This window comes from Felis catus, chromosome C2 (genome assembly GCF_018350175.1).
Source record: "Felis catus isolate Fca126 chromosome C2, F.catus_Fca126_mat1.0, whole genome shotgun sequence".
Lineage (NCBI taxonomy): Eukaryota > Metazoa > Chordata > Mammalia > Carnivora > Felidae > Felis > Felis catus.
Genome location: NC_058376.1, coordinates 68,113,473 through 68,132,355, shown reverse-complemented (window position 1 = coordinate 68,132,355; position 18,883 = coordinate 68,113,473). Strand labels below are relative to the sequence as shown.

Here is an 18,883-nt window from a genome sequence, read left to right as displayed (position 1 = left end):
AGTTCGAGCCCCGCGTCAGGCTCTGGGCTGATGGCTCGGAGCCTGGAGCCTGTTTCCGATTCTGTGTCTCCCTCTCTCTCTGCCCCTCCCCCGTTCATGCTCTGTCTCTCTCTGTCCCAAGAATAAATAAAAAACGTTGAAAAAAAATTTAAAAAAATAAAAAAAAAAGATTTTGTGAATCAGGCTTTGTAAAATTGAACAAAATAATTTTAGAGTAAGTGCCTTACTTATTCCTCTTAAATAATCTGCATAAAATGTAGACTGCTAAATAAATTATCCTTTTAATCCAGCTTTAGCTACAGTTTGCCTCATTACTAATAACCTGTTGTAAGTGGTGAGATGGCCCATAAGAAAAATTAATGGTATAGGTGAGTGGGAGATTAGAAAAGAGTGGAGAATTTAAGAGCATAGATTAGGGTCCAGTCTAGCCATGTTCCAACCCTGGCTCTATCACGTACTAGCTGTGTAACCTTGGTCAAGTTATTTGACGTTTCTCTGCTGCAGTTTCTCATTTGTAAAATAGGAATCACAGTAATAGCAATGCCCATAAAGCAGTGCCTGTGAATGTATTTTGTAGCACCTTGAAGAGTTATGCAAATGTAAGTCATCATCACGAGAAGGAGCAGCCAGAGAAAGAAAGGGAAGATCAGTATATCTCAGACCACAGAGAACACAGAGTTTGTGGGTTTAGAGGAAAAGGCATGGTCAACACAGACGGCATCAAGAGGTCAGGGTGAAGGGGAACCTCTGAGAGTACCCTGCTGTTCACAGATGCAGCTCTGCATAAAGTAACCCAGATTAAGCAGTTCCTGTTATTAGCCATACAGAATGTAATGTAGACATTCTGAGGACACAGTCAACTGCCCAAGCCTTCAAGAGGTTGGAAGCCCCACCGTAAACTGGGAAGTTAACAGGAACTACGGGTAGACAGCTGTTAATCCCAAACCCAGGCTCAGGGAGATTTAAAGAAATTGTGACAGAAGCTCCTCTTTTGTCCCCTTGTCCAAGGAATACTAGGACTTTCATTCCATTTTAATCTAAACCATACCTTCACCCGTTTCCCTAACTCATCAAAGCCCAAGGGAGCGTCCTTCCCCTATGTTCATGAAGCAGTTTATCTTCAGTGGGTGGAATACCACGTGATCCTGTCTCATGCTCCCCCTGGTAATCCCAAACTCACTGTTCCTTCTTTCCCTAAAATGTCTGACCCCCTAATTCCTACTCCTCAGCCTTCACCTCTGAACATCAAGTGGAATCTCTGCGCTGACTTTGCACATGCCTCGGAGAACTGGCAATCTAATATCCACAAAACCCTCAGAAGCGTTTCCCTGAGATTCAGCTGGACATGGTTTTCACAGGGTTGCTGCAAAGAACTATCCAGCAGGCATCCAATGGATGCCACTAACCACCCCTATTAATTTCTGAATGATGATACTGACAAGTGAAAGGGAAGTAGTGATACTTTATAAGAACTGTATGTGTTTCTGAGCATTTCTTTACCTAATCTTGTGGAAATTAACTTGAAAATTTCTACCAAGTATACAGCTAAAACAGATCACCTCTTCTTTAATACAGTATTTTAAAGATTCTAAGAATTATGTATTTTCCATTATAGGTAGAGACTCATGAGAGAATCTCCTTATGTCTTCAGCATTGCTTCTCTAATGTTTAAATCACTGGGCCCATTAACTGTGATATCCCAGATGAATGGGATTACTAATTGGATTTCCAATGAAATTTATGAATAAAAAATAACATGCATCAGAACTCAACTGATAACTACTAAAATCCGCTAAAATGGTTTAGATTATGTCAGGTAGGTTTATAATGTCAAGCTCATAGATATTACCTTTTTTGTCAAAAAACTCAATCAGAGCTGAACTCTCTTCAGGCAAACATTGAATCCTGGCAATTCTTCCTCCTCCATTTAGAGGATTTTCAAATAAACATTTCAAATTATAGTCATCAGCCCCAGGTGGCAGGTTTTCAACCCTGATTGTTTTTGTCACTTCCAGAAGTCGTGGAGAAAGTTGAAGTTGTTTCACTGAATGGTGCCTGGCACAATCATCAACAAATTTCACAGCATCTACAAATCAAAATTAATCAATCGATCAATCAGAAAATTATGATTATATCTTTATATTATACAGAAGAAACTGTCTGAATATTAGTTGAGATAAAGGAGATAGCTAAACACTCAATTTTTAGAGGCAATATTTTACTTTTATATGAGGATTTACATGCTTAAAACTCCTGGTCTCTGAACAGTGATACACATATGAATGTTTTACCTGGATTACTGCCACTGAGCTGTGTCCCTGCTTCCAGTCACAGCCCTCCCCCACCCCACTTGACATCCTACCCCTACCGGAGAGCTCTGTCTACAATACAAATCGTCTCATTTCACTTCTTTCTCAAGTCCTACAATGGCTCCCCGTTACCTGTAGGCAGCAAGCATCAGTTCACACTCCTCAGCTAGGCTAAAAATGCCCTTGTTTGGCTATTTGAGTCTAAACTAATTTCCAAACATCACCTCTGGTTATTCTCTGCCATTCGTTTTATTTTCCATACTGCCAAAAAACCTAGTCATTATTTTGAAAACCCCATTCCCTTTTGCCTCCATATATACAATTTCCTATGCCTGAAATGCCCTTCTCTGATTTAAAAAAAAAAATACCCTTGTCCTATTCCTCCTTCAGGACTCAGCCTGATTATCTCTTTAAAATTCACAGATATTGATGGTGGACCCACAATGTGACAGGTACTCTGCTAGGATCTGGGGATAAAGAAATGAGTGTAACAAGTCCTTGAAAGTTCACCACCTAGGAGGGAAGGAATCTTGAAAGCAAACAAAGGACCTATTGTAGGATCAGATGAGGCAGGAAGACAAATACAGGGAATCCCGCAAGGATCCCCAGAGAAAGTGGATGCTGATCTGAATTCTGAAAGATAAAGAAGAGATTAGCAGACAGATAAGGGGAGGAAACATTTCAGGCAGAGAGAAGAGCAGTGGCAGGAAACAACAGTGTACCAGGGACCCAGCAGACTGGGATCACTGGCATAAGCAAGCAAGCAAGGCAAAACCAAGCCACCTTGTTTGGGTTCCCCTTCCTCCCATTCCCCACAGCCTGCTGCTCATGGCTTCACCTCTTGCATCTGCCATTTTTCATTTACATATGGGTCTCCAACTCCATATGAGGTCCTCAAGAGCAGGAACCAAGAATTATTCATCTCTGTACCCATAGCACCTAGCCTGGCACATAGTAGATAAATTTAAGAGTTTTGATTAATGAACAAAAGCAGGGCCATTTAGTTTTACCTTTATAAGAAATAATTATAAATTTGATATAAGAATAGCTCTTTCTTGAATCCTTATCATGTCTTAGATACTATATTAAGAGCTTTGCAAACATTATCTCATTTAATCCTCTTAGAAATCATATCAGGTAGCTACTACTTTCTCCATTTTACAGATAAGAAAAGTAAAGCACAGAGGGTAGTAACTCAGACAACCTCAGATAAGTGGTCAAATGTTGGAGCCAGAGTTCTGACTTCGTGACCTGTGCTCTTATTTAACCATTCTACTACCATGGCCACGGAATAGCGAAGGCTTGGAATTGGGAAATTTTCTTGTCCTTCTGAAGACGACTCCTCCCACAGACCTTGAAAAGCATTCATTTCCTGCATCCCATGCACTTACCCTCCCGCCTACGTGATGACCATGAAAGTACTAAGGAAATATATTGTAAAGGAGATAAGTGAACAGGGCTGCCTGGGTTCAAATCCAAGAATTTATTAGCATCCTGGCACCTCTGTCTCCTCAACTGTAAAATGAAGAATAATAATAATGATCTCAAAAGGTTGTTGAGGAGCTCAGTTGGTTAAGCATCCAATTCTTGATTTTGGCTCAGGTCATGACCTCCTGGTTTGTGAGCTCGAGCCCCACATCGGGCTCCACACTGACAGTGTGAAGCCTGCCTGGGATTCTCTCTCTCTTCCTTTCTCTGCCCCTAGACCCCTCTCTCAAAGTAAATAAACTTTAGGAAAAAAAGGTTGTTGAAAAGAAGAAATAAATACATGTACTGAGCTTACCATAGTACCTGACTTACAGTATCACTATATGACTGCCTGCTATTATTATTACCTTCCAATAAGTCCAGTTTGGTAACACGTATCAATATTTACTTCTCCCAATAAGATAACACATGTGAAAATGCTGACTCCTCTGCCTGCAATCACTTTAATTTTTTTCTTTTAATGTTTATTTATTTCAAGAGAGAGAGCATGAGTGGGGGAAGGGCAGAGGGAGAGGGAGAAGAAGAGAGAGAATCCCAAGCAAGCTCTGTGCTGTCAGCCCGATGTGGGGCTGGATCTCACAAACCAGGAGATCATGACCTGAGCTGAAATCAAGAGTCGGACGTTTAACTGACTGAGCCACCCAGGTGGAATCACTTTAATAACCTTAGACTTTAGATTTCTATTTGGGTGTGTTGTCTCTGTCTCTGTCCCTCTCTCTCTCTCTTACACACACACACACACACACACACACCACTCATACACTAAAGCCCGATTTACTGTATATATCAGAATTTAGTTTTAAAACAAAGTTGCTTCTCTTTCAAAATAAAAAAGCATCGATATTAACTTGGAGTCCTCTCCTACTAGCTACTGGAAAGAGTCCAACTTTCAAAGACATTAGCTGGATGTCTCAAATCCCAAAGTGTGGTGCAAAGAGAGATTGGTAAATACAGCATCACTTGATCTTACCTATACATTTTTGAAAGGTAACCACAGCAACATCAAAATCTCGTATTACTTCCACTTGAAAATCATCATTGGACAGGCCACTTATGTTCTCCACTAGCAAGGTTAACATTAAAGCAGTTACATTTGCCTTGAGATTTTCAAATGCAACCAAAGAGGAAATATTTTCACATTCTTCTGAGGTATCTTCCACTTTTTCTGATCTTCTGTTGAGAGAAAGTTTTGTATCCAATTCTTCGGACACATCTGATTTTAGAAGGACAAAAAGATACAAGATGTTATATTAATCTACCATGATCTTAGCAAAGTAAATTATCTTAAGACACTGTCCTCTTTCCTTCTCATTCTCTTGGCTAACTCAAACAGATTTTAGAAAGCTTTTGCTTAATGTAATTAAAAGTAAAATGGAGCGGGGTACCTGGGTGGCTCAGTTGGTTGAGTGTGCAACTTCGGCTCAGGTCATGATCTCACAGTTCATGAGTTTGAACCCCATCTGGCTCTGTCCTGACAGCTCGGAGCCTGGAGCCTGCTTCAGATTTGGTGTCTCCCTCTCTGCCCCTCCCCCACTCACACTCACTTGCTCGCTCTCTCTCTCTCTCTCAAAAATAAGTAAACATTAAAATTTTTTTAATAAATAAAATGGAGCACTTAAAAGTCTATTGTTATTATTAAGTTTGATTTTATTATATCCTTTCCTGCCTTGTCTCTCTGAGGAACCTGCCTTTTGTAGTATTTGACACATGCTTCTATCAAGCACCTTATTATAGTTATTGAAGTCAGCTTCTCAAAAGCAAGGGATATATTTATTCATCCTGTATTGCTGGCACATAGTATATTCTTGAGGTTCAATAGCATTTGCTGAATTGGAGATTTACTGCTCGGGCCACTGGAGGAAAGCGAGAATATCTTACGATGCCCATGTAACACGTTATGCTCTGAAAAGTATTAAGTTTTCATCACCGAAGAGAAAAAAAGGATACTTGCTGAATGACCAAGGAAGACACATAGAAAGTAAAATTGCCTAGAGAGCTGTATGTATATGTCAAGCTCACTGAACAGCAATCACCCCAGCCAGCTTGTTCCTCTCCGCTGTTGGCCCTAAGTGAGTTCCATCTCTGCATCAGGTCAGTCTCACTCACTCACTCACTGCAGCATGATGTGTATAAGATCTTTAGACGTTCTGTGAGTGACTATTCAGTTGGGGCCCTTATTACATTCAAGACACTAGAGGTGTACAGAGGGATGCATACACAAAACATGAGATAAGGAACTTACAGATTTTTCTCATGGAGGCATACAAGAAAAATGACAAAAGGAACCGACATTTGTAAAGGTTTATTATGACAGAGTAAAATGCTCTGTGCTCACCAAATCCATTTTGTTTTCTCTCTGAGCAACATTTCCCAGACTTCCCACAGTCAAGCTCATGTGGCTAATGGGATACGTGTGGAAGTGTGAACTGTACTTCCAAGCCCGGCCAGTACAAATCTCCTTTATGTGACTCTCCATTCTCCCTTGCAGTGACTTTGGAGGCCACATATCAATAGTAATATTGTCAAAAGATGGAAGGAATCTGGGATTCCTGAATGACTGTGAAGCAGTCTAGACTCCTCCACTCCCCAGCTGCCAACTATATCGAGCTATGATTTAGGAGGTTGTTTGTTACCCCAGTCGGATCACCCTCACACATACTCCTGTTACATGCTAGATGTAACACCACACACACATATACACATTCATGCCAAGTAAAAATTGGCTTGAGGATTCAATAATAACCTAAATTATCTTTCAATGAGACAGATGTCATGAAGCAGGAGGACTGCTGAGCTGGGGATGAGGTTGCCTGAGTTCAAGCCCTGACTCAGCCACTCTTTAGCCATGTGACCTCACGCATGTCTCTTTACAAAATGAAGAGTATTGGATTAACCGGATGGTTAGAGCCTTTCCAGAGACATAAGCTTCTACGACTATTAGAAGCTCCATCACAAGAGAGGCTTGAGGCTTGGTTAACTGCCAAATAAAGAGCATCAACAATCCATCCAGGAGTCCGAGAGAGAAAGAATGGGACTGGGCTGCCTTGGAAAGCCTTCAGAGAAAAGGGGAGGCTGAGTGGATCTTGAAAGCTCTCTAGAGTGTAGGTAGAGAGAAGTGGGATGGAAGGGGTCGTGAGCAATAGAAGTACAGGCAGGGTGCTGTGACTGCCCCAAACTACTTAGGAAAAGGTGATCTGACTGATGAAGCTCAAGGAGCACTTGTGTGCAGACAAAAGTGAGGCCAAAAAAAATCGTCTTTGTCCAGAATGTGGTGTGGACTTTATCTTGCAGTTGGTAGTAAGAGTGAGTTGTGGAAGGTTTCTGTGATAAGGGTGACAGGATATTCAGCAATAGTACAAAGGGCTGGTCAGATTTCAGGGGAAGGACATCAGAGAGACCCCAGATACAGGGCACTCCTGCCATGCTGGATTTGTGAGGTAATAATGGGAGTCTGGCATAAGGGAGGGACAGATGAGGAAAACTTACATTGATCGTCTCTGTGACCGATGTCTGTGAAGGCTTAAAGAGGAGAGACGACTGAAGTTTCTAGTAGGTGACGGGCAGACTGGTTGTGTACTTCAAGAGAAATAAAGTAGCCGGAAAGGGTAGGAGGAGGAAGATGACACAGGTAGCTTCAGACAAGGTGGCTCTCACATATTTTCCAACAGGAAGATCAGACACAAGGTCTGGAATTTAGAAGAGTCCAGGCTGGAAATATAGATTTGAAAAAGCCAGAGTTTGCTGACCACAAGGGCCAGTGTTTCTCTGCTCTTGCGTGTCTCTCTTCTACAGGTTCTTCCAACTGCTGGTTTCCACCTTTCAGACCCAGCCCAACTCTGCTTCGCCGGGAATCGAACATTAGCTCAGGGCTCACATCCCCTGGTGTTGGTGTGTGGCTTGATTGACCTGTCCTTACTCTGCCAACTGCTTGTCCATCTCCAACTTCAGGATTTCGTGCATGCCCCATGCACTCTCAGGGCAGCATTCTCCGTTCTTATCGTTCCTGAAATACGGGACCTATTAGGGAACCACCCTCCACCCTGATTTTACTCGTTCTGAAAACTATACCATCCCAATTAATTTCAAGAGTCCTAGCCTTAGGCTCACTGTTAGGATTCAGTGTGGAGTAACCATTCAACAAAGGACCTCCTCTTATGTCTCTTAAAGGGGACCATTAAGTATTTTGTCAAAGACTGCCCAACTTCCTGGCTGGTGACCATCATTAGAGTCTGGGTCATGTAAAAACAGGCTAGCCAATGAGTCTAAAATCTCCAGTATGATGAAAATTCCACTGGTGGGTGGGTCTGGATGGCTCTTCCTTATACTTACTCACTTATACTTGAGGTTATAAGTGAATCTGAAATAGTGCTGACAAATCAGTTAAGACACAGTGAGGGTAAAATCTATGAAACCGTAAGAAACACAGACTCGATTAATTCTAGACCCAGGAAGTGGTACAGATATAAATGTACCAGTATAAAACCACTTCCTGGTCTAAAATTGAGTTTGAGGGTACAACACATAAGGCATTTTCCAAGAATAGATAAAGATTTAGGGGGTCACAATGAACACCAGGAGTTGTGTAAGCCAGTTCCATATCTGAAGAATAGAAAGCAGGAATTACTCCAAACAGACAAAAAAAATTCCTATCTTATAAGAATCATGAGCTTCTAAGAAAACCATGCATCCTAGATTCTATAGTTTAATAGCATGTTAGATGAAAACAATCTATACATCCCTATCCAGTCGGTTTGCCAAGTAAAGGCAGGCCTCAGCTTAGTGCTATTTTCAAAAGAGAAGGTTGCAAACCTCTAAACATGTTCTCAAGACAATTTCAATTGTAGAGGACAATAATTTATACATTTTTTGGAATTCCTTTTGCCTAAGATTTGGGTATATACATCATTTTATCACTCTTACTCAGCCATTCAGCATAGGTCCTCATCCCTCCCCTTTATAACAGCATGCTTAGCCAGGAAAACTAATTGCTTCTTTAGTAACTGGCAGGTGGTCCTACAGGCCAACATCCGGACACAGGTGAAGCAGCAGGATCCACAACAGCTGCTAGGTTGCAGGCCGTTTCCTACAGCAGATGGGATGAAAAGAGCTGCTGCTGGCCTGGGGGGTGCTGCACTCACATCCTGCACCCAGCACTTAGAAGCCTTTGTCCACCCTCCTGTTGTGGCTCCAGAGGACAGCACCCTCCACGCTCAGTGCTCAGAAACAGACTTAGCCACATACGGCACCCACTGACACATCATGTCTTTGCTTCTTGATGGGCTCTAAAGGTTGGCTTATCACCATCTCCCAGGCACCTCTTTGCTTCCCTTCAGTTGCAAGGTGTCTCCCAGTCCCCACAGAGAGAGCTGTTTCCATGCTTCTACCTGAGCCCTAAGATCTCAGGGGGTTTCCCCGATGCTCACCCTGAGAACAACTGGCGAGAGTATGTAGATAAGGCAGCCTGAGGCGTCTCTAAGCTGAGCACACCCTGCTTTGTGAAGTCAAGAAGAGAAGGATGACCCCTGCAGGTGCCATCTGTAATGAAAGCAAAACTGCTGGCGAAGGCCACCTGTCTCAGTTCTTTGACCTTACCTGGTTCTTTGACATGTTCTTTGCCTTCCGGTTCCTGAAATCCAATAGACAATAGAGTAGCATCAATAAATTACTAATAATTTCTTTACATTGAGAAACTGTCCCTGGGGACTGGCCTGGAGGCGTAGGGTCAATAGAAACAATAATAAAAAGCTCTAGCAATTATGCTGTTGAATGCACCTCGTGTGTAGTGTTCGATCTACTTAGCTCCAAAATCAGTGGTCAAATGAGTCACAAATAACAGAAATTCCAATTAACACCAAGCGTTTGGGGTATGGAGTGGGCCCTAAATCTTTTCCCCCATTTAACATGTATTGAGTGTTTGCTATTAACCAGCACCGGGCGAGATACTCTACAGAGGTTGTCTCTTTAATCCTCACAACAATCCAACAAGGTAGATACTATGACTATCCCATTTGACAGTCAAGGAAATAGTACATGCAGTATGGATCACTGTCCCCTCAAAGTGATGTAAAGATAAAGCAAACAGAGCAGGTTCCAGGTTAAAAGCACCCAGGACAAACAAACCCAAAAATTTATACCTTCAAACCACCCTTATTACAATCTGAAAATTCTGACTTTTCCGAAAGTGCCTAAAATCAAACAAAAAGCGCCCCCTCCTTCATTATTCCATAACTACCTCATGACCACTCTCACTCCCTCCACATCTGTAAGGTGCTTTCTACTCCAATTTGATTTATACTTCTCATCCCACCGTATTCCCCATGTTGTGATTCCCTTCCCACACACCTCGGCAGAACAACCTACTTCCCTTTTACTCATGTTTTGACTTACCTTTGTTGGAATTTCCCCCTCAAAGGCATCCTGGACCTTGTCTGGGGCTGTGGGCAACTGGACAGTTAACTTGAATGTTCCCTTTCCTGGCCATATTAACTCATGGTTCTTTTTCTCCAGAACTTTTTGCCGAACTGAAGTTAAAAAAAAAAAAACTGTCAAGAAATTTTTATTCACAAAATTACTCCATGATTTCCAGAGGGTTTCATCATCATCATTCAATGGCTTGGTCATTTTCCCAGGTGAGTCCTTGTGTGGTGAAAAGAGGAAAAGTTTAGCAAGTAGACATGGATTTCAATTCCATCTTTATACCTACTTTTTTTTTTTAAACTTTGGGCATGTTCTTTAATAAGTCTTACTTACACAGCCTCAGTCTCTTGTCTATAATAAGTTATTAATGAAGACTGTCTTGTACAAGTGTTGTGTGTTAAAAAACATTATAAAGAACTTAGTTCAGTACCTGATGTTCAGTAGGCACTCAGAAAGGTAGCAATATTTATTCCACAAGTGAAGGAAAGTAATCAAAGCATGCCTCATGGTGAGCCAGTGAAGATTGGGTGCTGGGACATGGCATGATGACAGCTGTGTTTTAGGAAGGCGACTTGAGTGACCATGAGCAGAATGGCCAAGTGCCTAGTGCAAAAGATGTTTCACTCAGTTCTTTAACCTGTGATAAGAGCCTCACATCCAGTAATAAAAGGAGTAGAAAAGAAGGGAGGGGAGAGATTAAAAAAAAAAAATAGAATTAGCATTCCAGGCAGCTGGGCTGTAGTGAAAAAACTGACCAATGAACATAGGAGTCCAAAGACTTGGATTCAAATTCCAACTCTGCCAAAAACTAGATGAGTGACATTGAGAAAATATCTTAACTTCTTGAGTCTGTTTCCTCCCTTAAAGCAGTGCCTGTGAATGAATTTTGTAACACCCACAAGAGTTATGCAAATGTAGGTTATAATTATGAGGAACGGCCAGAGAGAGAAAAGGAAAATCTGTACCTAAGGCCACAGAAAATAGGGAATGAGTGACTTTAGAGGAGAGGAGATGTGGTCAAAATAGATGGCGCAAAGAGGTCAGGGTGAAGGGGAACCTTTGAAAGTGCCCTATTACTCACAGATGTAGCTCTGACATGAATGTTGGGCTACCATGTTGTATTCTGATGTGGATGGTCTGAGAGGCCAAGGATATAGGGAGTCATTAAGAGGAGCTTGAATAACTTTCCCACCTCACGTATCCATGAAGGGGTAGGAGAAGTGAGGCCTTAACTGGATACTAACTTGGAAAACAAGCCCCGGGGCACCTGGGTGGCTCAGTCGGTTAAGCATCTGACTTCGGCTCAGGTCATGATCTCCCGGTTTGTGAGTTTGAGCCCTCAGTCAGGCTCTGTGCTGACAGCTCAGAGCCTGGAGCCTGTTTCAGATTCTGTGTCTCCCTCTCTCTGACCCTCCCCCGTTCATGCTCTGTCTCTCTCTGTCTCAAAAATAAATAAACGTTAAAAAAAAAATTAAAAAAAAAAAAAAAGAAAAGAAAACAAGCCCCATTAACAACATGAGAAGGAATGCCAGACTCTAATTTCGCTCTTTATCAGGCAGAAGAGATTTTCACACGGACTCTTAAGGGGCTGTCCTAAGCTAGAGTGAGGACTGAGGACTGGATAAGACCCCTGAAGCCTTAGGACAAGCCAAGTTTTATAAGCCAAGTTGTCTAGAGTCGTGGGCTTCTGTGATACATTCCTTTTATTATTCCTTAGACTTTGGTAGAGTCCTATCTAGGCATCTAAATGCCAAAGCCTGTTCTCAGATTGTGCACAATATGTACGGCACCATTATTTCAAGAGAGCAGGCAGGAGCAATATCAGTAAGTGATCTGCAACAAGGAGAGGTGAATCTGGGAGGAAAAAGAGCTGAAACTCTGATGTCCAGCCACCCTTACCCCCTGTGGACAACCTCCCTTCTGCACTAACTTCAGACCACCTACATTTAATTTACTTAAGGAGACGGGTTTCCTTACCCCAAAGAGACTGAAAATAATCAGGAGCCAAATTATGACCAGAAAGAATGATAAATGCACACATCTGAAACACGGATTAAAATCATATTAGTCAATTTATACTTGATGTTTCAGAAATTGAGTGAACTATTTACAAGTAAGATACAGCAGGGTGCCTGGGTGGCTCAGTTAGATAAGCATCCAGCTCTGATTTCGGCTCAAGTCATGGTCTTGCAGTTTGTGGGTTCGAGCCTCACATCAGGGTCAGCTCCTCGTTGTCAGCTTGGGATTCTCATTCTCTCCTCTCTCTCCCTCTCTCTCTGTCCTTTCCCTGCTCATGTGAGCGTGCGCAAGTGCACACACACACACACACACACTCTCTCTCTCAAAATAAATAAACTTAAATAAATAAACAAACAAATAAAAGTAAGATATAGCTTCCGAATACTTCTGTTTGCTATGCATTAATTTCTATAGAGAAGTGCTGTTGGGTTCATTCTTATTATGTGAATTATATGGATAAAGTTGTGCTACACTGTGGGCCTACACCTGTTGAAGCCAGTTCCTAGAGTGGAGGGTGGAGGGAATTCCTGCAAAAGAAAGAACACCCGGAGGACCCACTAGGGTGGGTCAACCATTGTTGGCAAATTTCTGATAACCTGTTACAGAGGCAATGGTTCCTCTGGTAGGAAACTGAAACTGAATAGGAACGCTCCCCCTCCCCCCAACCACCCAGGGTCTTTGTCCATAAAAGGTTTTGAGTTGTACTAAGTCTGAGTTGTCTGTTTGAGAGGGGCCACTACTGTAGCCTGGGGATGGAGGTAGGGGTAGTGGGCTGGGCAATGTGAGGAAAGAAGCCTGGTCAGGACACTGAAACCATTTCTGTTTTCAGGGCTGGAAGAGAATGGTTATCGACATAAAACCGTATTTTGCACTGTTGATATTTTTATGCCATTTGTACTTTCTGTAATCACATTCATTCAGGGTTGTCAACAAACAACAGGGTTTCTCAAACTTTAGCACACCAGAGGCACCTGGGGTGCTGTTTAAATGTGCAGATTCCCGCTGACCCAAACCCAGGTTTCCTAAATCTCTAAGAGAGAGCTGGGACTGTGTCTGTTTAGCCTGCTGTGAGTCAGATGCAGAGGTCTGTGGCCCCAATTTGAACTACTCACGAGGATAACGGGATTCTAAAGGAGAAGGAAGAAGGGTCCCTAAGGGCCAGGCTCATATGGTGTGGACAGTTGTAATCAAAGTGGTAAAACTCCTTGAGGAAAATGAAACCCAGGGGACACGGCTTACATTGCACAGTTGCCCTCTCAGCATTCTTTGGTGAAATTAATCCTTGGAAAACTTGGTACTTTGTTTTCATAAGGGCTGTGAGCCTAACAGATCTCCTGTCCCCTACCTGCCTCGCCTTTTACACACTTAGTTGTGGACCCCTCTTCTCTCTGGGTTTCATTCTTTCCTTTTTGGATCTCTGCCTAGAGCATTCCAATTTCTCACATGTAAGCCTCATTGCCTCTCCTCTGGATCAAATACTTGTCCAAATCCAGTGACAGGAAGCTGGAAGCAGGGGTTGTCCACATCATTTCCTATGAGAGTCCAAAGGAAAAAGCAAATGCTCTGGGAACAACAGGTCACAAGCCTCTCAGTACAGACCCGATAGTGTTTTGAACAAGCAGATTGGTGGGTGCTTATCTGCACCCTTTCCTAAGGGTGACAACAAACCGGAGGAGGACGAACTCAGCCACTCAGCTGCCTGTAGGGAGGAAGCTTCCCACCCACAAAGCTCAAAACTCCCAACCCAGATCAACTCAGAATGTCACCCGTACCCCCAGGCCAAGGACCACCATGAAACCAAGGGAAGAGGTACCAACGCACCCTCAACAAAGATTCTGTGTGCTGATCAGCAGCACATGGCCTTCTCCCTCCAATAACTTTCTATATTTACACCCAATGTGATTTTAGGCAGCACTTTTGCCCCCAAGTGACCCCAGAAACACTGGGAGAAAACCCCTATGACTCCTCACCTAAAAAAATAACTGAAGAAAAGAGACTGTCTCTCTCCCTCCCTCTCTCTCAGAGCATTGACCTCAGTTACCAAATCCAGAATACCACACAAATACGTATCTTCCATCCCCAGGCTGATTTTCATTGTTCAAGGACTCGCTTGTCCTCACCTAGAATATTGCATGACTCTCCTAAAAGTTCAGATTTCCAAGCTCTCTCCCAAAAGAAGTCAAAGTACTTATTTTCAACCAAATTTATCTCCTGAAAGTATATTTGGACATGCCTCTCCCCTGCCAAGGGGGTGGAGGGCGTTCCTACTCTTTATGGTATCCTACAAGGCCCCCTACCATCTCAACTTTCTCTTAGCCTGAATTTCCTGCCCATCGTTTCGTAAGAAGGAGGTTTAATAACAGAAGGCCTAAGATTTTTAAAATACAGGTGTCTCCTTCATGACCTTATGAAATTTCCCAGACCCCACGTGTTATTTTAGGACCCAGTCTGCAGACCTTGCTTGTACACAGGGATTAGTAGACTCGCTCGCTACTCAAGCCAAACCTCCCAGAGAGCGCCATGCATGTTGCCTGAAGATGCCTTGTGCTTTCCTGCCCCCTGCACTGCAGCCCACGTGCTCCCATCTGAAGAGCCTTCCCCAATATTCTTCCTATCAGGAATTGAACTGGCTCTCAGGAATCAGTTTACATGTGATTCTCCCCGGAAGCTTTCTCTTCCCTTAAAATTGTGCTCCCATTAACCTCTGGAGTTCTAGAACAGCTGCTTTAATAGGAAGGGAAAAACTGCAATGGACTTGCAACTCTGCCACCAACACACTATGTAGCCTTGTAAAGTGAGGTGAATAAAGCAGCCTGTCAACTCCTTTCTGTTTCTCCGTGCTACATGTTGAACTCACTTGCGCGGTTCTGCCGCCACCTTCAGGCAACACCGGGAGCGCCTAGAAGCACAGCGCCCCTCGCGCGCTCTTCGTCGGTCCGGCAGCCCCTCGCCCTCCCTCATGGCTGCTGCTGGAGCCGGGAGGATTCTCCCGCTGCAGGCCCCAAGCCCAAGTTTACCCTGGGGGAAGACCCTGGTTGTCCCATCTCACACCCATCCCTCGCGCCCCTCACCGTCCTCTCGATGGAAGAACACTAGGAAGAGCCCCGGCCTGCCCGGTTCCTGGCGGACCTCACACTCCCCGCCTCCCGATCTCTTCGGGCTCTGGAAGTACATCTGCAACTTGGTGCTCAGGTTCTTCGGGGGGTCGGGGCCCCAGGACCCTTCGACCAACAGCGGGACGGAGCCTGACACAGCCATGGTCAGCTCCGCTAGGCTGCCTCTGCCGCCCGACCCACCCCAGCAGAGGGCGGCTGGTTTTGCCCCTTTCGGTTTCGTTTCCCAGAAGACTCCTCCCTGTCTTTAGTTTTTGGCCTTTGGCTCTGAACAGCTGTCCCAGGATTGAACTACTTACCGCCGCCCACCCAGTTCTTCACCTTCAGCTCTGGCCCACAGCAAGTGCTGGGCATCGCCACTCCAAGCATCTGGTCTTCCTCCATTTGTGCACCTGCGTCCCAAAGCTCGGGCACTGTGTGCCACTCACCCAAGTCACAGCCGAAACCAGCATCTTTGAGTCACGCACAATACCTTTTGCAAACAGAAAGCTTCACTTTTTCTGGAGGCCAGCATTTTACGAGAAAATAGAATGTATTGGCAAACTGTGACTCTTTAAAATGTGTAATGAAGTCCCCAAATAGGCCCCAAACAAATCATAGGAATTTTACCTTGCTTTTCTTTTGCATTTTGTTCGCTGATCTGTTAATATTATATGTCTAGAAATTCAGAAAGGGAGGGCCATACAGTCACAGTTCTTTGTGGAATATTTAGTAGGTGCCATGCCCTTGGGATGGTCTCAACGAACATGGTTCCTGCCCTCATTGAGTTCACACAGCTGTGGGGACATAGGAATGATGACTGTGCAGAGGTGCTTCAGGAGGAAATATACAGGTGTTCCTGGAACAAATTAGGAGGGCTTCTAGCCCGGTGTAAGAGCTCAGGGAGAATTTATGGGGAGGTGACATGTGACCCGAGGCCAAAGGATGATGGGGGTATCGATGCTAAAAGTGAAAGTTATTTTAACCAGCAAAAATGGGTTTATTTGGTAATAGCAGAGAACTGCACTTCAGGGCAAGCAAACTACTGCAAAAACCATCTGCTTGTCCAAGAAACAAAACTGAGGACAAGAAGGAGGAAGTTGGGAGGGGTTGTTTTGCACACAAGGCTACTGGAGAAAGCAGGAGTTCAGGGTGATGACAGTTTCTCATTGGCTGAGTGGCTGGGGTAGTCAATTTCCTGCTGGGGCTCCTCACTGATAACTCTCTCCTGTTGAGTATTCTTCTGTTGGGGTCTGTAATTGACAATTCTGCCTGTGACTGACATGGAGTGTTATGCCGAGACAGCTCTTCCTTCTGGCCTCCCAGCTCCATTTCAGTGAGGTTTCCCTTTATTAATTTTCACAGGGGGATAACCTTGGAGGGCTGAGAAGGGAGGGGTTCCCATAATGTAATTTACTTGTATAGGATCACTCTGGCTGCTGTGTAGTCGCTGGAGTAGAGGCAGGGAGGTCAGCCAAGTAGCTACTGTAGTTTCCCAAGTGAGGGATAAGGGTGGCTGAGAGCAGGATGCTGGCAGAGGAAGACCTTCTGAGAAAGGGTGACATTCCAGTTTGACATTGAAGGCACAGCTGCAGGACTTGCTGAAATATGTGCACAGTGGAGAAGATGCTCAGGTATGACTCCATGGTCGTCCATGGACAGCCTAAGCAACTGGCTAGACATAAGGGCATCAACCAGATGGGAGCATCACCTGTGGCCAGGAATGTGAGAGGGAGGCTAGCAATGTATGTACCTTTGACCCGTAATAAAATAGGGTGTCGAAGCACCTGGGTGGCTCAGTCACTTAAGCATCTGACTCTTGGTTTAGGCTCAGGTCATGATCTCACAGTTTCTGGGTCCAACCCCTGCCTTGGGCTCTGTGCTGACAGTGCAGAACCTGCTTGGGATTCTCTCTCTCTGTTTCTCTCTCTCTCTCTCTCTCTCTGCCCCTCCCCTACTCTCTCTCCCTCTCTCAAAATAAGTAAACAAACTTTAATAAAGATAAAATATAAATAAAAGAGGGTGTCAAATGAGAAGAAACAGTTATCATTCAAAAACCACCATATAAGGAAGTATCTCGTGGACTGCGGGGACCACATGCACTATCTCCTGGTGAGGAGGGAGGAGAGGGACATGGCAGTGGACAAAGGACTGAAAGGAAGGGAAGGAAGCGGAAGCAGCATGCATAGTCAGCTCTTTCCAGAAGTGTGACTGTGAAGGAGTTAGCAGTGTATGGGGTTATAGGATCAGGGAGCTGTTGTTTTTGTTTTCTAGCTTTAAAAATATTTTAAGATGGCAGAGTCTTAAGCATGTTTAATACTGGGGGAACGAAGGAAGGGATGGTTGAAAATACAGGTTGTGGGAGAAGGTGGGAGGGGGTTCTGGAGGCATTAGCCTCAGGCAGGTAACACTTTTCTCACTGCACCAGGACAGGAAGAGGTGGAGAACAGAGGTAGGTGACTATGGGGGTGCCTGGGTGGCTCAGTACATTGAGCATCTGAGTCTTGATTTTGGCACAGGTCATGATCCCAGGGTGGTGGGATAGAGCCCTGTGTCAGGCTCCATGCTCAGCATGGAGCCTGCTTAAAATTCTCTCTCTCTCTCTCTCTCTCTCTCTCTCTCTCTCTCTCTGCCCCTCTCCCCACTCGCACTCTCTCTCTTCCTAAAATAAAAAAATAAAAAAAAAATTTTTTTTAAGTTAAAAAAAAAAAAAGAAGTAGGTGATTCTGACTGACTGTTGGTGGGAAGCTATGGGGATTCTCCCTGGGGGATCTGTTTGCTTCTTGAAGGAGGTGGTGAGGTCTCAGGCACAGCCAAAATTAGAGCGGCTTCCCCTGCAGGATTGGACCTCACATGTTGTATTTTAATCACAATGAAACTAAATTTCAGGGTGAAGAGAATCAAGGATGGGCCAAAAGAAATTACTGACTGGGCTTTTATTCCTGCTCAGTAAGTAACAATGCTGAACTGTAGGCGGGCGTTTTCTCCTGCCTCCAGCTTTCTACCTGCAGGTGGCGCACATCATCCAGTCCACCGCACCCTGGACCCCAGCAGGGGAGGTGGGGAGGACACAGAAGGCCAGACATAGCTCTCACCACACTGTGGTGACTGCTTGCCCTAGGATGCCTCACCCCAAACAACAACTAAAATCAGCACCCTTCTTTCCCCAGAGTTTGGGATTCCAGAACTGGGCAGTTTATCTTTTTTTCCTTACATTATCATTATACAAGAAATAGAGTGAAACTGAAATCATTAATTTATAGTGGAATTTTTATTTGGCTATCTCTGGATTTTTTTTCAAGAATTTGGGGCACCTGGGTGGCTCAGCCAGTTAAGCATCCGACTCTTGATTTAAGCTCAGGTCATGATCTCACAGTCGTGAGATTGGGTGCCATGCTGAGCGTGGAGCCTGCTTTAGATTCTCTCTTTCTCTCTGCCCCTCTCCCCACTGCTCGCTTGCGCTCTCTCTCTCTCTCTCTCTCTCTCTCTCTCTCTCTCTCTCTCAAAAAAAGAATCTCCTTAATTATCAGCAATGTCTTAGGGCTGCTCATACTCAAA

The 18,883-nt window shown here is 44.1% G+C and overlaps 1 protein-coding gene across 4 annotated transcripts in view; it reads right to left on the bottom strand.

Moving 5' to 3' along the window:
• The window catches only part of PARP14 (poly(ADP-ribose) polymerase family member 14), a 45,034-nt gene extending 29,461 nt beyond the window's left edge, over window positions 1-15,573 (bottom strand). The window contains exons 1-5 of one of the 4 annotated variants that reach the window (XM_011285918.4): window positions 15,305-15,573; window positions 10,185-10,318; window positions 9,390-9,423; window positions 4,768-5,010; window positions 1,850-2,086 (exon numbers count right to left, since the gene is read on the bottom strand). In XM_011285918.4, the coding sequence (XP_011284220.2) occupies window positions 1,850-2,086; window positions 4,768-5,010; window positions 9,390-9,423; window positions 10,185-10,318; window positions 15,305-15,491 (835 nt within the window). In that variant the 5' untranslated portion in view covers window positions 15,492-15,573. Of the gene's footprint in view, window positions 1-1,849; window positions 2,087-4,767; window positions 5,011-7,283; window positions 9,366-9,389; window positions 9,424-10,184; window positions 10,319-15,304 lie in introns of those variants that run through there. The other 3 variants (XM_003991707.6, XM_045037022.1, XM_019839847.2) reach the window with 3 other exon arrangements.
• Window positions 15,574-18,883: the final 3,310 nt, after the last annotated feature.